Source organism: Polistes dominula, unplaced genomic scaffold, assembly GCF_049000335.1.
Source record: "Polistes dominula isolate Pdom_NZ unplaced genomic scaffold, Pdom_raw_medaka contig_28, whole genome shotgun sequence".
In the NCBI taxonomy this organism is placed as follows: Eukaryota; Metazoa; Arthropoda; class Insecta; order Hymenoptera; family Vespidae; genus Polistes; species Polistes dominula.
This window is the reverse complement of record NW_028300879.1, coordinates 5,017,052-5,037,126: the sequence shown is the minus strand read 5'-3', so window position 1 is coordinate 5,037,126 and position 20,075 is coordinate 5,017,052. Positions and strand designations below refer to the sequence as shown.

At 21.4% G+C, this 20,075-nt stretch overlaps 1 protein-coding gene across 3 annotated transcripts in view; it reads left to right on the top strand.

Moving 5' to 3' along the window:
- The window catches only part of LOC107066912 (uncharacterized), a 92,488-nt gene that overhangs the window by 21,742 nt on the left and 50,671 nt on the right, over positions 1-20,075 (top strand). For 2 of the 3 annotated variants that reach the window (XM_089172246.1, XM_015321964.2), the window contains exons 6-7: positions 14,926-15,107; positions 16,680-16,899. In XM_089172246.1, coding sequence (XP_089028372.1) covers positions 14,926-15,107; positions 16,680-16,899 — 402 coding nt within the window. The remainder of the gene's footprint in view (positions 1-14,925; positions 15,108-16,679; positions 16,900-20,075) is intronic. The other variant, XM_015321965.2, reaches the window with a different exon arrangement.

The following is a 20,075-nucleotide window of genomic DNA, read 5'->3' as shown; positions in this document are numbered from 1 at the left end:
TTCTTCGTATTTTAATGCACCAATATTTTATACAAACCCTTTTTTTAAAAATGATTTTGAAAATCATTATTATTGTCACTTTATTTTTCAATTATTATAACTGTTACCATTATAATATCATTATTATTATTATTATTATTATTATTATTATTATTATTATTATTATTCGTTATTTATTATATAATTGGTTGGGGAATAAGTTTCTTCGTATTTTAATGTCAAAAAGTCAAACGAATATATCCATATTTCATATTCTTATTTTACGATTTGAAAAAACAAACCATTTCCGATGAAACATTTTAATCCAATTGGAATATTACGTTGTAAATTTTTTATCAAAGGAATATTCTTTCTATTAGTCTATAGAATATTTCAGTAGAATTAAAATGTAACTTTTTGCAATAATCATACACATTGAACGTTGTCAAAGGATCATAACACAGAATAATAATGTAAAGCTACAGAGATGACAACAACAGTAATACATTTATCATTAAATCCATTACATATTATTTGTGGTTTCATTTTCATATGAGGGGTGTGGGGGTGGGGGTTGGGGACGGTTTGTTATATTGAAAATAAAATTGTATCCATCTTGAACAAGATAGATAGATAGATAGAAATTATTTATTCGTATACGTTAATTATTATTTGTTTCAACATGTTTCAACAAAACAAATTGTAATCCATTACAATTATTTAAACTTTATTTATTTTTTAATTATATTATTATATATTTGACGCTTAATTAATATATATGTGTGTATGTGTTTGAACAGAATATAAAAATTAACTTTGTGTCACCATCGAAAGGATGAATGGTGATTGTTAATTAAAAAAAACAAGAAAAAAATGAGAGATAATAATAAAATTTTTAATTAAACATACATGAATTTTCTATTATACGAATATTATTATACCGTGTGGATAATTTTCAAAAATATACGAATGCATTGCTGTTTATCAAACACTCTCGAATGAAATGAATAATTCAATCTCTTTGAAAGTTTGTTTCATATGTTTGACAACACAAAGTTTTTATTAAAAAAAAAAAAAAAAATAAAACACAAAAATAAAAATAAAATAGAAATCCGTTTTCATTAAAAACGTACATTAGTTATCATTTCATTACTTTACACACCTGCAAAATTTATTATCTTACCTTTTTAATAATTTTGTTGTTGTTTCTTTTCTCTTTGTGTATAATTATTTTTAGATTAAGAAAATTAGTAGAATAAACGATGGTTCACAGGTGGGAAACAATATGATGAATGGTTGGGGATGGTGGGGAAAAAAAAAAAAAAAAAATAAAAATAAAAATAAAAATAGAAAAGGGAAATGAATCGTAAATTATAATTTATTAGGTGATCATAGTGATCATTCGGTTAACTTTTATGGGGAACACTTATCAATTCTTTTAATATCGTTGACAATAAGCCTTTACGGGATAGTAAACTTTAACGACTTAACCTTAGTCGTACGTATCATTGTACTCTTTCAGTATTATTTATTATTAAGTTTAACAATGTTGAGAGATCCAAAAAGAGAAGGAGAGTTGAGTGCTCAACAGATGTTGGTAATAATATTCGTTTTTATGTCTTATTATATTACAATGATTTATTTTCCTAAAATATAATTTTACTGTGTATTTTATTTCTTTTCTCATTAATTTTCTCATTTCTCGTTAAATAATTAATCATAAATTAATAATTAAATAAGTTTTCCTACAACGTTTTAATTACCATCATAATTTTATTGATTAATAATATTTTGATAATAAATTTTGTAGATTTTATTACTTTTTGTTTTTTATAGTTAGAAAATTATTTAAATTAGATATATGTTCAAGATAAATAGAGATATATAATAAATATATAGATAAATATATTTATAATAGATATAAATTAAAATATATATTAATAAAATAAATTTAAATAGGTTAATAATACAGGTAAAATAAATAATGATATATGTTAAAAATAAAAGCAAAAAGAAAATCAACCTTACAGTTCTATGTGTTTTAATTAAAAAATAGAATATTAATTCTACCTTTTTTTTATTTTTTTTTAATTTGTAAAATTAAATTTTAATTAAAAATAGAAAAATGGTATTTTGAAAACTTCTCTTCCATTGGTTTGTCTCTTTGTGAAAAAAATTTATGTTCATTGAAGGAATTTATTTATATTATGCAAAAACATGTTTTATGTCTACGTATTGAGTTCTAATAATTCAAAATCACATTTCAACATATAAATATTAAAACCATATATATATATGTACTCATAATCGAAAAAAAGGAAATTTACTTCCCCTTCCTCTAAGGATCGATTAAAACGGTAACTTCATTAACATATTTTTTTTCTCTCCCTTTTTCTTCTTGTTTTTAATTTTTTTTTTTGTTTTGTATCAACACAGGTAATACGCTTTCATAATATCGATCCGTAGTACTTTAATGAATTTCTAATTACAACGGGGATTTAATGTATCGTCCTAAAGCTATTTGTATTCATATCATCTATGATCAGGTATATACCAATAGTATAAAATATATACGTGCTTTTATATATATATATATATATATATATATATATATATACATATACATATAAATATAACAAACATACAGTAAAGAGCATAACTGAACCAATAACCCCCCCCCCACTTTAGTTTTGTATATATCTTTATTTATTGCTAAGAATGTAAATGAATATATTGAAAATTATCTATTATATAAATTAAATTAATAAATTATATATTATAATTATAATTATAATAAAATAATTAATTATACATTTTTTAATGTAATTGTAATAATTATATTTTTATTATATTTTAATTAGAATAAAATAATAATAGTAATAAAATTAACGTTAATAGAGTGTTACTTTTGAACAAGCTTGTATAGGCGTGTTATAAATATTAAATCGAATTTTTTGTTGTTGTTGTTGTTATTGTTGTTGTTGCCAGTAAAGAACGAACGATCGGTTTTATTCGTGACACGAAATGGTTGTCGGACTTGTCAGCTGGTTTATCTTCCCACATCGATCGTAACAAACGAGGGTGAGTGGGTGGGTGGTAGTGATGGTGATAGTGGGGATCGATGGGGAGGGTTTATACGATGATAAATTAAGATGCATTTTGCGTTATCTCTTTTTCTTTTTTTCTCTCACCTACCTCTCCGATTTTATTTTACCTGCTTTTACTCACATAATTTTGATGCATTACCTACTTGCAATCGTGGTGGTCACTCAAAGAGGATGAGAGTAGGAATGGGGTGTTTGATTTATTATTATTAACGTTTTTGTCAAGTATTTTTGCACAAACAATAATTTTCTATTCTTTTTATTTCTCATACATTTTTATGAATTACGTGTGTGTATTGGTACAGGTAGTGAATAGGTGGGTGGTGTTTTATTATATTAATTTTGTTTATAAAATATGTTTCAAGTGTATGGGATATAAATTATATATTTGTGTGTTTTTTTTTTATTATTTTTTGTTTGTTAAGGAAATATATTGATTGCGAAATTAAACAAATATTATTATACAGAAATAACATAATTGGACACACAAGTTTTTTGTTTATAAATTGTTTTTTTTTCTTTTTTGCTTTGTAAGAATTATTTAAATTATATTTGATATTTTTTTTTTTTTTACTTTAACATTGTGTAATTTAAATTAGAATATATATTATATATTAAATTAAATATAATAAATATATATATAATATATTAAATGTTTATATTATATTATAATATTATATTATATTATTATTATAATAATTTAAATAATAATGTATATACATATATATATATATATATATATATATATATATATATATATATATATATATTATATTATATTATATTATATTATATTATATTATATTATATTATATAATATAATATTAACATAATTACATAAATAAAACATATATATAAATGTTGTGTAATATATATATATATATATATTTATTTATATATAAATTATAATAATATTTATATTGTTTTGATATTAAATTCGAGGATATGATTGACTTGTTTCTTTTTTATATATTTTTTTTTTCTTTTAAGAAAGACACACCTTAGAGAAATAAAAGAAAAATATAATGGGGATGTATAAAAATTAAAAATAATCGGATCTGATGGAAAAAATATTTACAAAAAAAAAAAATATATATTCAATTTATTCAATTCGTTATACTTTTTTATTTCCTCGTTATTTTTTTAACTTTTAAATGAACGTGATATAGAATGATACGTATACGTATGGTTTATTTGTTTCTTTTCTTTTTTTTCATTCATTTTCAAACGAGAAGAAACACAGGAACGGATTTCGTAGTGAAAAAATAATAAACTTTATCGAACTTACTGTTAAAAGATAGATAGAGATAAATAGAGAGAGATAAATAGAGAGAGAAAGAGAGAGAGAGAGAGAGAGAGAAAGAGAGAAGAAAAATTTCACAGATTTCTCTACCCACTATGTAAAACAATTGTACGTCGTTGCTTTTTATACAATACTTCCAAATATTTATCAGGCACCTAGGTGAAACCGTATTATTTCCGGAATGCTTTTATAAATTTAACTTGAACTAAATTCGACGTTGTTATAATCAAAAATTTACTCGAACGAGTTTACATTAACGTTTTGTAAGGAATCTTTGTTAATTTCGTACGAATAAAATCAAACATTAAGAAATACAATAACAAAATAAAAAACAAAATAACAATAATAAAAAATAATAAAATTATTTAATTACAAAAAAAAAATAAAAATAAAAATAAAATTTATAATATAATAAAATTATATAATTTCAATATATTTTATTATATAATTTAATATATATATTATTCTCAATTTATTATAAAATTATTATAATTACATTAATATAAATAATAATATTTATTTTATATATTAAGTAATATATGTAAAATTAAAATATAATATAATATTATATATTAAATTATATATATATATATATATATATATATATATATATATATATATATATATATATATATATAAAATTAAAAAATAATATAATATTTTATATATATTAAATTATAAATATAAAATTAAATAATAATATTTTATATATTACATTATATAATAAAATTAGAATATAATATAATATTCCATATACTAGATTATATAATAAAATTAAAATGTAATGTGATTATAAAAAAAAATTTTTTTAATAATATAATAAAATTATATAATTTTAATATATTTCATTATATATTTTAATATATATATATATATATATATATATATATATATATATATATATATATATATATATATATATATATATATATATATATATATATTCTAAATTTATTCTAAAACTATTACAATTACATTATTATAAATAATAATATTTATTTTATATATATATATATTTATATAAGATATGGAAATGCATAATGGTAATGCACTTTATGTTAAGTGCAACCCTGTCAACCTTCGTCATTGCTCTTTTTGTTTTTTTCCCTTCTCTCGACAGGTCAAAGCATATCACCTTTTCCTTTCCTCTCCCTCCCTCCCTTTGCTATTCCCTTTTTCCCCATCCATGAGAGTTATCATCCTTTATCCTTGATCCTTCGTAACGATGCATGAAAAGCTTGTTAAAACGTGAAGTTTCTTCGTTTAATCGATTTTCGTTCATATTTTTGTTCTCTTTATTTCTTTCTGTCTTTCTTTCTTTCTTTCTTTCTCTTTCTCACACATACAAACATACCCTTTCTTTTTTTTTCTTTTTTTTTATATTTTTTTTATATTTCTTCCCTCTTTCTGAAATATCAAAAATTCAATGAAGCGTATCACTGATCCTGACAGGAGGATTCTCGGTATTTGTAGGAAAAAAAATAAAAAAAAGAAAAGTTTTTTCAAAAGATAACCCACCACTGGTTTGAGAGACGTTAAATAAAAATATTGTCTTCTTTTATTCTTTATCTCTCTCTCTCTCTCTCTCTCTTTCTCTCTCTCTCTCCTTTCTCTCTTTGTTTTTTTTTTTTTTTTTTTTTTTTTTTAATATAAAATAAAAATAAAAAAATTAAAACCTCCCTGACTTTCTTTTGTCATTCTGCACCGTGGTAAAATAATAATATTTGACCGATTTGAGATATTACAAATGATTAGGATGAAAAAAAAAAAAAACTAGAAAAATAAAAAAAACAAAATTGAAAAAATGCCAAGTATTTTTATTATTTTATTTTATTCTTTGTTTGTTTGTTTGTTTCTTTTTTTTTCAATTTAATTCTTGAATTCATTGAATTTATTTATTGGTTTTTTTTTTTTTTTATTTCTTCTATGCATTTCTTTGAAAATGTTTATCGGAACGAGGTGTTGTTTTTTTATTTTTTTTTTATTTTTCGTTAGAAAAGAATTCTCGTTGTATTTTTGTTATTTTTTTTGTATTTTGTATTTTATTTTGTTGAGATAATAATAATATATAACACGATATGTGATAGTATTGAGAAACGTTAAGAAAAAATTTTTGCAACTAGTGTTGACATGTCAAGAGTATATGATTGATAGTAGTATACTAACTAGGAACATTCAACGACTTAACATGATTTCTCTCTCGTATTGAATTACCCTAGGGATGTTGTCATTTTCTCGTCAATTATGTAGCTTTTCAACTAAGAAAGCATGTTAAAATGTGATGACACCTCCAATAATTTGTTATTCTTCTAACAAATATAAAAACAAAATTAAAAAGGCTAAAAGGAAATAGAAATAGAAAAGAAATATTACAAAAAATAATAAAATGTTAAATAGAAATTATTTTTCTTTTTCATTTACATTCAAATCAATTTTCCTAAAAATAATAATAATATAATAATTATAATAATAAAATAATAATAATAATAATATAATAATAATGATAATAAAAAACAAGCAAATTAAATAATATCATTTATCCAAACATTCAAAAAGAAATAAAAATAGAAATAAGAAAGAAAAATTGCAACAAATAATAAAATGTTAAATAAAAATTATTTTCCTTTTTAATTTACATTCAAATCAATTTTCCTAAAAATAATAATAATGATAATAAAAAACAAACCAATTAAATAATATCATTTATCGAAACATTCAAAAAGAAATAGAAATAGAAATAGAAATAGAAATAGAAAAGAAAAATTGCAACAAATAATAAAATGTTAAATAAAAATTATTTTTCTTTTTAATTTACATTCAAATCAATTTTCCTAAAAATAATAATAATGATAATAAAAAACAAACCAATTAAATAATATCATTTATCAAAACATTCAAAAAGAAATAGAAATAGAAATAAGAAAGAAAAATTGCAACAAATAATAAAATGTTAAATAAAAATTATTTTCCTTTTTAATTTCCATTGAAATCAATTTTCCTAAAAATAATAATAATGATAATAAAAAACAAACCAATTAAATAATATCATTTATCGAAACATTCAAAAAAAGAAATATAAAATTCAAAAATAGTTCAAACTTTTATTGCTCAATTATTATCATAAATTATTCTTTTATTTGTCACAGAAAAATGATGGGAAATGTTAGAAAAAAAAAAAAAGAAAAGAAAGAAAAAAAAGAATAGAAAAGATATATAAAATAATTGAAATAAATAAACAATTGTATATATTTTAAATAATTACGCTGATTTTTAATACGAAATATTTTCTAGAATTTTGTTCAATGTAAAATATCAAGCTAGTTTTAGCTTCATTCTCATGCACAATTTGTCATCGTTTGTAAATCGACATATTGATGTTATGCATCGTGTTTTTCGAAATATCTTTTCAATATATATGGTGATGTCATAAATATCGGTTTTTCCCTTTTCCCTCCTACCTTTTACGCGTGTAAAACCAATGAAGGAAACAACCATTTTCCTACGAAATGTTTTTGCGTTTTTGTTAAATATTACGAAACTAGAATGAATAAAACTATACGTTTATAACGTGTATTAACAATAAATTATGCGAAATAATTTTAATAAATACTACACCACAAAATACAAAAAGATATATATATATATATATATATATATATATATATATATCAAATTAAAATTAATATATTAATTAAATATACTATTCTATTAAAACTAAGATAAATACTATGGCATTTATAATATATAATATATTTAAAAAAAAAAAATATTACTAATAAATATATAAGAAATATAATATTATACTTAATCATATTATTCTATTAAAAATAAAATAAATATTATGGCATTTATAATATATAATATATTAAAAATAAATAAATACTACTAATAAATATATAATAAATATAATATTATATTTAATCATATTATTCTATTAAAAGTAAAATAAATATTATGGAATTTATAATATATAATATATTAAAAAAAATTTAAATATTACTAATAAATATATAATAAATATAATATTTTATATTTTATTATATTATTATTATTCTATTAAAACTAAAATAAATACTATGGCATTTATAATATATAATATATTAAATATAAATAAATACTACTAATAAATATATAATAAATATAATATATTATATTATTTTATTATATTATTATTCTATTAAAAATAAAATAAATACTATGGTATTTATAATATATAATAAATAAAAAATAAATATAAGTATTACTAATAAATATATAATAAATATAATATTATATTTAATCATATTATTCTATTAAAAATTTATAATATATAATATATTAAAAAAATAAATATATAATAAATATAATATTATATTTTATTATATCATTCTATTAAAACTAAAATATGCCACTTATAACAAAACTATGCCACTTATAACAAAAATTCCATAAAAACAAAAAAAACAAAATAGATGAAAATTATTACATATTTATAAATAATCATCCCTTTTTTAACTTTTCTTTTTATTTCTTTAATTGTTCTTTTTTTTCTCTCTCTTTTTCCTTATTTTAAATAATCCAAACTCGGTCGATCACGATTAAGAAATAACTTAAAAAATAAAAAAATAAAAAAAAGACGGGAGAAACTTTGTGATCGTATTTATCGTCGAAATGATTAAATCTTTTGATAATTTTCCTACTCTCTATCTCTCTCTCTCTCTCTCTCTTTTCTTCTTTATCTTGTTCTTGTTCTTCTTCTTCGTTTTACGTTCTTCGTTCTTAGATAATGATAATTATCTTCGAATTATTTGTCTTAAAAGTCTATTAAAATTTCCAACTAACTATTCCATTTCGCAATCCAGCGTATGACGCCAAACCATCCTAACAATTAGTAAGTTATTTTCCACAGTAACAAGAACAACCCGTTTATCTCTAATTCATCTTTCCTGTTTGTTATCTTAACAATTTCTAATTATTTTTCTTTTTCTCATTCTTATTCTTATTCCTATTCTTATTATTTTTTTTTCTGTAACTCGTTTATACTATTACGTCTTTCAATTTCGAAACTAATTTAACAAAAACCGTATCTTATTTTCTTTTATCTATTCGTTATCTTGAATTTATTATTAGAATACCTAAATGTTAACAAGATAACAAGATCGTTAACGATTCGTATTTATTTTTCGGTAAAATGGTTTTAATTATGTTCTTTAGAATATTCCGTTCGAATGATTTTATACAATTTATCATTTCATCTATCTATATACATTATTTTTTAATTTGATACATATATTTATTAATTTTAATTTGATATATATATTATATATTAAATATTAATATATTAATTGTAATTTGATATATGTATTATATGTATTAAATATTAATATATTAATTTTAATTTTATAATATACTATATATTAAATATAATTGTATATTAGTTTTAATTTTATAATATACTATATATTAAATATTAATATATTAATTTTAATTTGATATATATATTATATATTAAAATATAATATTATATATTATTATTATTATTATTATTATTATTATTATTATTATTTTATTAGTATTTATATACTATAATAAATATAATATACATATTAAATATAATATATTATTTATATTTATATTTATTAGTAGTATTTATTTTTTTTTTGAATATATTATATATTATAAATGCCATAGAGTATTTATTTTATTTTTAATGGAATATAATATAATAAAATATAATATTATATTTATTATATATTTATTAGTAGTACTCATTTTTTTTTTAATATATTATATATTATAAATGCCATAGTATTTATTTTTGTTTCTCAATTAAATGATTCTTTGTATACACCATGAAAATATAGTAACATTTAAATAAATCCATAGTTTGAGTTACGTAACAAGATTATGCTACCCTTGAAATTGGGGTAAGTTTCATACGATACGTGTCTTTTTCTGTCCTAAATAGCAATCCAATTATTTAGGTGACACGTTTCAAATGCTTCACAAGATGTACATATATATAGATATATATTACATTGTTGTAATGTTACCGGTATCCTAGTTCTCTAGTCTATTCCTATTATTCGTATATATATGGCTAGTTTCAATATTCTCTTATCATCTGAGTAATGTTGCGTATAAGAGAACATTGTGTGTGTGTGTTAGATTATAACAGATTGACGAAGAAATGCTTAGAATTATTCAAATTGTTTCTTAGAAATTATACGAGTAGTTTATCTTACATGTAATAACATTTTCCTTTTCTATTATTTTTTAAATCTTATGTATAACACACAAAAATATTGAAACATAAAACGAGAGAATAAGAATACATTTTATTCTTCATTATCATTCTCTTCTCTTGTTATATTTATTTATTTTTTTTTTAATATTTTTTTTGGGGGGTTTTTTTTTCTTCTATCTTTCTAAGAAACTTTTTATAATTTTTTATTTGTCGTTTTTTTTTTTTTTATTATAAACATCGGATCTTAATTATCATTCCAGTTACTTCTTCTTTTTATGTTTTCTAATTTTCTCCTGGTGTAGATAGTATAGTTTTATTTTTATTGTTATTGTTATTTGTTATTATGCTTCTTTTTCTTACAATTAATTTATTTTATTTTATTTTTCTTTCTTCTTCTTCTTCTTCTTCTTTTTCTTTTTCTACTTTCATATTTGTCTTCTTATTTGTCCACTCATTTATTTTATTTCTATACTTTGTTTTTATTTTTTTTTAATCCTTTGAATTTTTTTATTCAACTTTTTCTTTAAATTATCAATGATTTTTTTTTTCTTTTAATTTCTTTCATTTATATTCTTCATCATTTTTAATCATTTTTTTCTTTTTTTTTTCAATGTTTCTCTATCATTCCACTTTTCTTTTTTTTTTTTTTTTTTTCAACATTGAACGTGTTCAAGAAAGATGTCAAAAGAAAGAAAAGAAAAGAAAAAATATGCCATTATATTTGATTCATTTCTTCATACCGTTTCATCGTTTGGAAGAAGAAAAAAAAAAAAAGGAAAAAGAAAGATATCTTCACAATCGAGAAAATCAACCTATCAGCTTCATCATACTACTTGGCATCTCATTCCACGCATGATCAAAGCTTGAAAATATCTTCACGTTATTATTATACTAATATTCTGATCAAATGACTACCCATTATTCGTTCGACTTTATAATACCAAGTGTTCAAAATTTTACCTTGAAATCTTATCAACATATCATTGAATTCAAATAATAATTTTAATATATTATATAATAAAATATTTATATATTTCTTTTTATATTCAAATTTTATGAAATTTCAAAAGGTAACTGATAAAACTCCCATAGATAGATTGATACGTCTTATGGTGAACCTCTCAGACCTTATGATTAATGTTAGAATTATTTTTATTATTATTTGTAAAATAATTTACATAAAAACATTGTTTGAATGAGAGGGTGAATAGAAAGGTGAAATTAATATTTATTGTTATATATATATATATATATATTTTGTAATAGTAGTAAAAATTAACATAAATTTTTTTTTTAAATTTAATAATATTTCATAAGTTTTATATATAGTAGAAAAAATTGTTTAAAATAAATTTACCCCCTTTAGTATTGAATTATTTGAAAATTTTTATCTATACATAACGAATTTAATTTGTTATTGTAATTATATATGAATTAATATGTAAAAGTAATACATTTTATTTAAAATATATTTATATTGATGATATATCTATAATATTATAAGAAACCCAAAGGGTTATATTAGATCAATTCGCGCCCGTATATCTGATATTAAATAAAACTAGAATGTTACTAGGGTACGTTGAATATCTGATAGAAAATCACGTTGATTGCAATTTTTAATCGTAAAAGTGATTGATTTTTGTTTTAAATAAAAGGGATTGCTAATGAAAAAGAAAGAGACTGAGAAAAATATAAAGTGAGAGATCAAAGATATTCGATATTTCCTTTAATCACGTTTAATTCTTCTATGTAACGTGTTAATTACAACCTGTAAAATCGATTGAACGAACATCAATAGTTGACATCAGTTCTTTTAACATAGTCCTTCAAATATTTTCATCGTATTTAATCGTATTAATTTTTGTTCATTTTATTTATTTTTTTTTTATCACACGAAAAGTTCTTGGTGTCAAGGATGAATAAAAAAAAAAACCTTTTTATTCTACCCCCTTTCAATTTTTCTGTGTAAATTATTATTATTATTATTATTATTATAAAAATTATTTATATAATAATATAAATAGTATTATTAAATAAATAATTTATAAATAATTTAATTATAATTAGATATTTTATTAACCCTTTGAGTGCTATGAATATGCATTATGAGTGCATATATGCATTTGATAAAAATTACTAATCTTATCGTTCGAAGCATACACGTGTTTTTGTTAATATTTATATAAAGTAATTTAATATTTATATTAATTAATTAAATTATATTGAAAAACAAAAACATTAATTAATAAATATAATTTATTATTAGAGAATCCGGTTAATAATAAATTATTCTGTTCGTATAAAACATTTTAGGTAAAAGTATTCAGCACTCAAAGGGTTAATAGTATAAATAGTATTATTATAAAATACAAAAAATAATAAAAAAAGTAAAAATAAAAATATATATAATACATGGTACAAAATGCAATATATAATACAAAAAAGAATAATAATAATAATAAAATTAAAATAAAATAAAAAATTCATATAACTCGTTATACGAGTTAGCTCATTTGCAAACGTTATAGCACGATTATTCATATATTACTTGAAAGTTGTTTAATTTTCAATATTAAAGAGAAACTCTTTTGATTAAAACGTGAATAAATGATATTTAAACAGAATTTCATATCTAAATGTGAAAACACATCGTTATCATATTGGTATTTAACCAGTTCACTGTGGAATTTAGTTTCAAAAGATCACCACAGGATGTGGAATTAAAAACAAGCAATGACGACGTGTATACACGTTAAACACACCCAGGGCAAAGAGTATTATTATACATTTAACGAAAAACAAGGAAGGACTACATTTTTATTCAAAGTTAACAAAAACTAACAATTCGTTTCTAAATACGTTATTCTTACTAAAAGCTTGAAAATTGTCAAAAACATAATAATAAAATACACAAACAAGAAAAATTGATGATAGCAAGAATGAAGAAGAAAAATAAGAAAATAATTTTGAAAATTTCAAGCTATGTATGTGTGATATGTTTCAAAGTGTGCACGGTATTACGCAAAATGCGACTTCACACAGGGTCGTAAACCAAAACCTTGCGTTTCCTTGCGTTTTCCATTTTTTCGAACAAACGGCACATCTTATAAATAAAAATACATTAAATAAATATCAATAAAATACATAGAAATCGTGTTGGTAATATAAAGGGAACATATCAACAAATAATATTCTTATTATATTTTATTGAGATTTCGAGTTTTTTTTATAGTAAATGGTTATTTTTTATTTTACACGACGAGTATACACGTCAAACGCACCACAGTAGAGATTTGGTTCAACGTGTATATACGTCGAACGCACTTAACTGGTTAAATGAAGTTTATACTTGACGTTATATTATAATATGTAAATTCATATATAAATATATATATATACAATTTTTGTACACTTTTATACACATATATATTACATGTATTATATTTATATTTGTGTATTAATTGAATTTTCTTATAGAGTAACTTTCTATATATATATATATTCTCTTAGTTATACGTTGAACAATTATTATCACAAATACAACAACAAACTTGTTACAAATCCCTTTTAACAAGATATATATATATATATATATATATATTAGAGATTGTTGTTTAACTTGATGGCTTTTCTAACTCCTAACTCGAAATATCTATGAATGCTTCCTATGGTTCTATAGTTAAAGTTTGATCTTTCTACTAAAACGAGAATATCGTAGTTGAAACTGTGATAACGATATAAAAAAAGGATTCAACAAACGCAGGTGGAAAAAAAAAACAACCTACAAAAATCTAAATGAATGACTAAAAGAGAGACAGGGAAAAAGAAGAAGAAGAAGATACAAAAAAATGAAATAAAAAAAGGAAGAGATAAGGGATGAAAAATTTGTCGCGAGTAAAAAGTATTTTTTATTTTTTCTTAAAAAGACACCAATAAAACTAAATCCTTTTTTTATTTTTTTTTTTTAAAGACATGAACCACGAAAAAAGATAAAAACAAAAGCAAAAAAAAATAGAAAAATAAAAAATATTGAAAAAGAAAATGAGATAATATAAAAAGAAAAATTGAAACAAAATGAAAGAAAGAAGATGAAACTTCAAATTTTGTTCAATTAAATTTCATTAAAAATAATTAATAATAATAATAATATTAATAATAATATTAATAATAATAATAATATGATGATGATGATGAATAAAATTAATGAAAAAGAAGTGAGAGCAGAAAAAAAAAAAGAAAAGAAGCAGATGATGGGAAAGAGGAAAGAATTTTAATGCCATTCGTATTTTTTTCTCTGTGAATTTTTTCAGTAGCACGAAGGGTACGTCGCGGCAGGCCGCGATTAGGTACGAGGGGTGGTAAACATATGTCCCCATCAGTGCATGGAAATTCACCCTCTAGAAGTGATTGGTTGCCTTTGGATATGAGAACGACACCACCGGCAGCCATGCCAGCTTTTCGTGGATTTGAAGAACCCTCCCCGGATGGTGTGGTAAGTTTTTATTTATTTCTATTATATATAATATATTTTATATAAATAATTTTAATAATAAAACAAATTAATTTTTATTATATATACAATATTTTTTTATATACACAAATTTTATATAATAATAATAAATTAATATAATATATATATATATAAATTATATAATAATAAAATATATAAATTTTATATAATATAATAATAAATTAATTAATTTTTATTATTTATAAAATATTTCAAATATATTATTAATTATTTATTCTCGTTATATGTTAGTATATTTTTGGTATTAAGGTAATTTTATTTTTTAAATAATTGTTTTGTCAATTTTAGTGATATTAGATTTATCCTAATTTTGTTTTGTTTTTAAAATTTTTTTTTTCTAATTTAAATAATTTCTTTTTGTTTCTATATATATATATATATATATATACATTTATATATAAATTTGTATTAACATAATTTACATACACACACAATTATTTTAGGTTTAACTATTTAATAGAGGGTATCTTGTAGGATATTATAATATAAGATTTATATTAATTTGAATTTTGTTATGTTACATATTTAGATTATTTCTTTTAATCTTTTTTATATAATAATATTTTCAAATTTCATATATTATATATTCGTACATTACAATACATATTTTCTTTTATTTAATATTAATTTTTAAATAAAAATAATAACACCATCCTTTTATTTATTTCTCTTTTTTTTTTTTTAAACTCGATTTACTATGAAAATGTTGTATATATACATGTTAATATGTATATATAAGTATAACATATAATATTGATATTTTACCTGGTGTCTCATTTTCGTTATTAATTACTGGTTCTAATGAACCCTTGGTATTTATCCGACAACAACCTCAAGTTTATATCTCCAGTCACCCTTGTCCTTCGCATTAACTTTCGTTTATCGACTACCCTTAATCTTCTTTCCTCATTTTCAAAGCATGATTTATATATAATCTCATTATTAAGAGAATTTTTAATCAATCTCAATCCCAACCTTAACTCTCTTCGACCCTTTTAAATCTTTCCATTAAAAATTGGTCATCCATAAAACGAAAGTATATTTCTTTATAATAAATAAATAAATAAATAAATAAATAAATAAATAAATTTAGACCTTTTGTTTTGATTATTAATAATATATAATTACAAATAGATATTATATACAAAAATTTCATCGAATTTGAATTTTTGTTTCCCACCATTTTAAATTAAATTAAACAAAACTTACATTTTTCTTAATAAAATTGACAAATAAAAAAAAAAATAATTCATAGACAATATTTTATAGACCAAAAAAATTGTATCCCATTAAAAATTAATATTAGCAACATTCTTTGATATTATTATATAATAAATATAATAATAATAATAATTAAAATCATATAAAAATGTTTATAATAATTTTCTTTCCTTTTTTTATCATTAAATTAATTTAACTATAATTTACATTGATATATATTTTCTATTTATAATAATAACATGTAAATGATTATTATTATTATTGATATAATTAATATATATATATATATTGTTATTATTATGTTTGTTGAAGGTTCATTTAGGGGAAGGAATAGCAGTTTGCGAGGAACAACTTAGGGCTGTGAAATGGAGCGATTATCGTAAGTTGACACGTGGCCTAGCTGCTATATTGTTCAGCCCAACGGAACTTGCTACGTGTTCTGTTACCGGACAACGTTGGAGTCGTGCAGGAACGGCTACGGAACGTCCGGTCAAACCGGCACTCGACAAAGCCAAAGTGCAAGCCATCATATGTGAGTTTACTACTTTATTTTATCTATTTCACTAGCTTTTTGAAGTGAAAACTTCTGAGAGAATAGGAGTGATCTGAAAAGTAAATAAACGGAAACGCAGCTATGTAACGAAGCTATGAAACGGCTGCTATACTAAATAATGAGAGAAAAAGAGACAAACATATAGAATTTAACCTGCGAGAGAATGAGACGGAATATAGCTATACAGTTTTTCCTATTCTCGGTCTTCTCTTTATGCTATGCTTCGTAGTTATCGCTCCTGGTTGTATATGTGTGCGTTTGTGTGCGACTGCATACTACAAAGCGTTGACACGTATTCATTCGATACTCGAAATGTTTGTAGGTAGGAGCGATAGAAGGGTAGAAGGAATAAACAGAGATAAGCACGTAGGTAATGGGGATGATTTGAAAAAAGCGAACGAAAATTCATGCTAACGGAAATGAAACGATGAAACGACTATGGTACTAAATAGAGAAAAAGAGACAAACGTATATACATCTATAGGATTTATTCTAAGAGAGAATGAGATAGAAGACAGTATGCATTTGTTTCTTATTTCAATTTACGAATCTACGTAAAATTCAATCAATGCACGAGTTTATGAAAAGTTCAGTCAATGCACGAATGTAGGAAACAAAATTTGTTCAATTTACGAATCTACGATGTAAGACCAAAATTCAGTCAATGCACAAAGTCTACGAAAAGTTCAGTCAATGCTCATTGATCATTGACGAATTTCTTTATAGCTCATTGAATTTTTTGAAAAATGCACGAGTCCTCCGATCATTGACGAATTTCTTCGTAGATTCATCAAACTTATTTGAAAATCAATCACATGATATTATTTTTTTTGCATAATAAATAAACCCTACAATTATCTTACTCCTGATACTTTGCATTCGACTCATTCTCTCGAGGCTTGGTTTTACGTACGTTTCACTTCTAACACATGCGATCTGTACACATGATATTTTTCAATTTTTTTTTTTTTTGCATAAGAAGAAATAGAAATAGAATATTAGAATTGTCTATTTTCGAATAATAGTCGAGAATATATTTTTCGTGGGTTTACGAAAATGTATCTTGAAAGTGTTTCAATGAAGTCAAGAACAATGTTTTCATCGTCTAAAAAGAGCTAGGAACAAAATGAGTGGCCAAGAGAGTTTTTCGTGCTCACGTCTATTGAATGTTCACGTGTGCCAAGATCAACATAGTCAGACTGAATTGATGTTAGTTACATGTATAAGTGTGTACCATGTCTATAGTTATGAGAGCAAAAGAAAGATAGATAGATAGGTAGATAGATAGATAGATAGATAGATAGATAAATACAAAGTGTCTGATTATAAATGTTCTTTCAAATATATTTTACAAAAGTTTATTCAAAGATACGTATAACAAAAAAAAAATAAAAAAATACTTAATTTTATTTATTACTATATAATGATAGATGATATTTTGTTTAAACGTTGGATGGATAAGAAACAAACAAGCAAACGAATATTTTGAAACACCCTGTACATCGTAGACCTTTTATTTTATTTTTATTTTTTTCTATTTCTGTTAACAGTCATTTTACGTTTACACCTCGATTTTCATTAAGCACTAGATTGTGTATAGATACTTTAGTCAACGAGGTTACTCTATCTACGATTAAACTCTCAGGTTTACGATTAGAACAGATCGATTGTTCCGAGAGAAAACAAGTATATCGATTTTGTCCGTACAAATGATTGCTATACTGCACACTATATATTCTAGATTAAATTCTATACGAATTGTGACGTAAATATATTCTCCTATTTTCTTATTTGTTATAATATCAATCTTATTTTTATTAACAATTTTATTCAATTATTAAAATAATTTGTAGTAATGTTTATTAAATAAATCATTGTGATTAGTATTAAAAATAATAATCCATCTTATTGTCAATTTTAAATTAATTAATTTATTTTATATTTCAATTATTTTTGAAAATAATTATTGTTGATTTTATTTAGAACTATTATTTAATTTATTTATTAATTGTTCATTAATTAAATTATTGATTTGTATACAAAATAATAATCCATCTTATTGTCAATTTTAAATTAATTAATTTATTTTATATTTAAATTATTACTGCAAATAATTATTGTTGATCTTATTTAGAACTATTATTTAATTTATTCTACGTATAATTATTTATTTAAATTAACAAGACATCCTTTAATAAATTAATAATATATTAATAACATCATACTACTATATCAATTAATTATTATTATTATTACATTTAAAAGGGAATAAAATGCTCTCTGCCGCATTAATTATGAAATTTTTTAATAATGATTGATTAATATTTCAGAAAAGTATGAATTAATGAATATTTTCTTTCAGTATGTATAATACGATAATATATAATTAATTATTACATTTTTTACGTGCACGTATAACCTTTCATTTTCACATTTTTATTTTAAAGTTTATATATACATATTATACATACATACATACATACATACACACATAGATATTATACATATGTACATATGTATTATTATTTGATCATTTTCCTTTGTAACGTTAACGTTAATTGAACCATTTTCACGATGCATTAGTACCACCCTTCAAAAATACAACGCGACCTATTACGTTTCATCGTTTTTCCTAATTATACCATGTGTGCACACACACATATCTATTTAAATTTCATCCATTAATTATACACAACACGCAACGTTTCGATACTTTTATTGTTAACTGTTATATTCTTCATTATCTCTCATATCCGTCGACGTTTTAGTATAATCAACGATGTTATATTTTACCTACGATATATCGAACAATCTATGTTATTATTACGTATATACCGGGTGTCCAAAAATATCAAAAACAAATCTATATTACGTATTATTACTCTGAGTTGAAATAAATGAAAATACAACAAAGTTTCATATAAACTTTGAACACTTTTAAATACTTCATAATAATTTTTATTAAAAAACAAGATATATTATTTTTATAAATATGTTTAAGATTAATTAAGTTAAATTATTTATTAAATAATTGAATTAAATTTTCGTTTATTTTTTTTTATTTTTTTTTTTGTTTTTAATCTAAATGGTAAAAGTTGAATTAATTTTATATAATTTTAATACGTACTTATGGTTAGTTCAAGTTTGATTTGAAT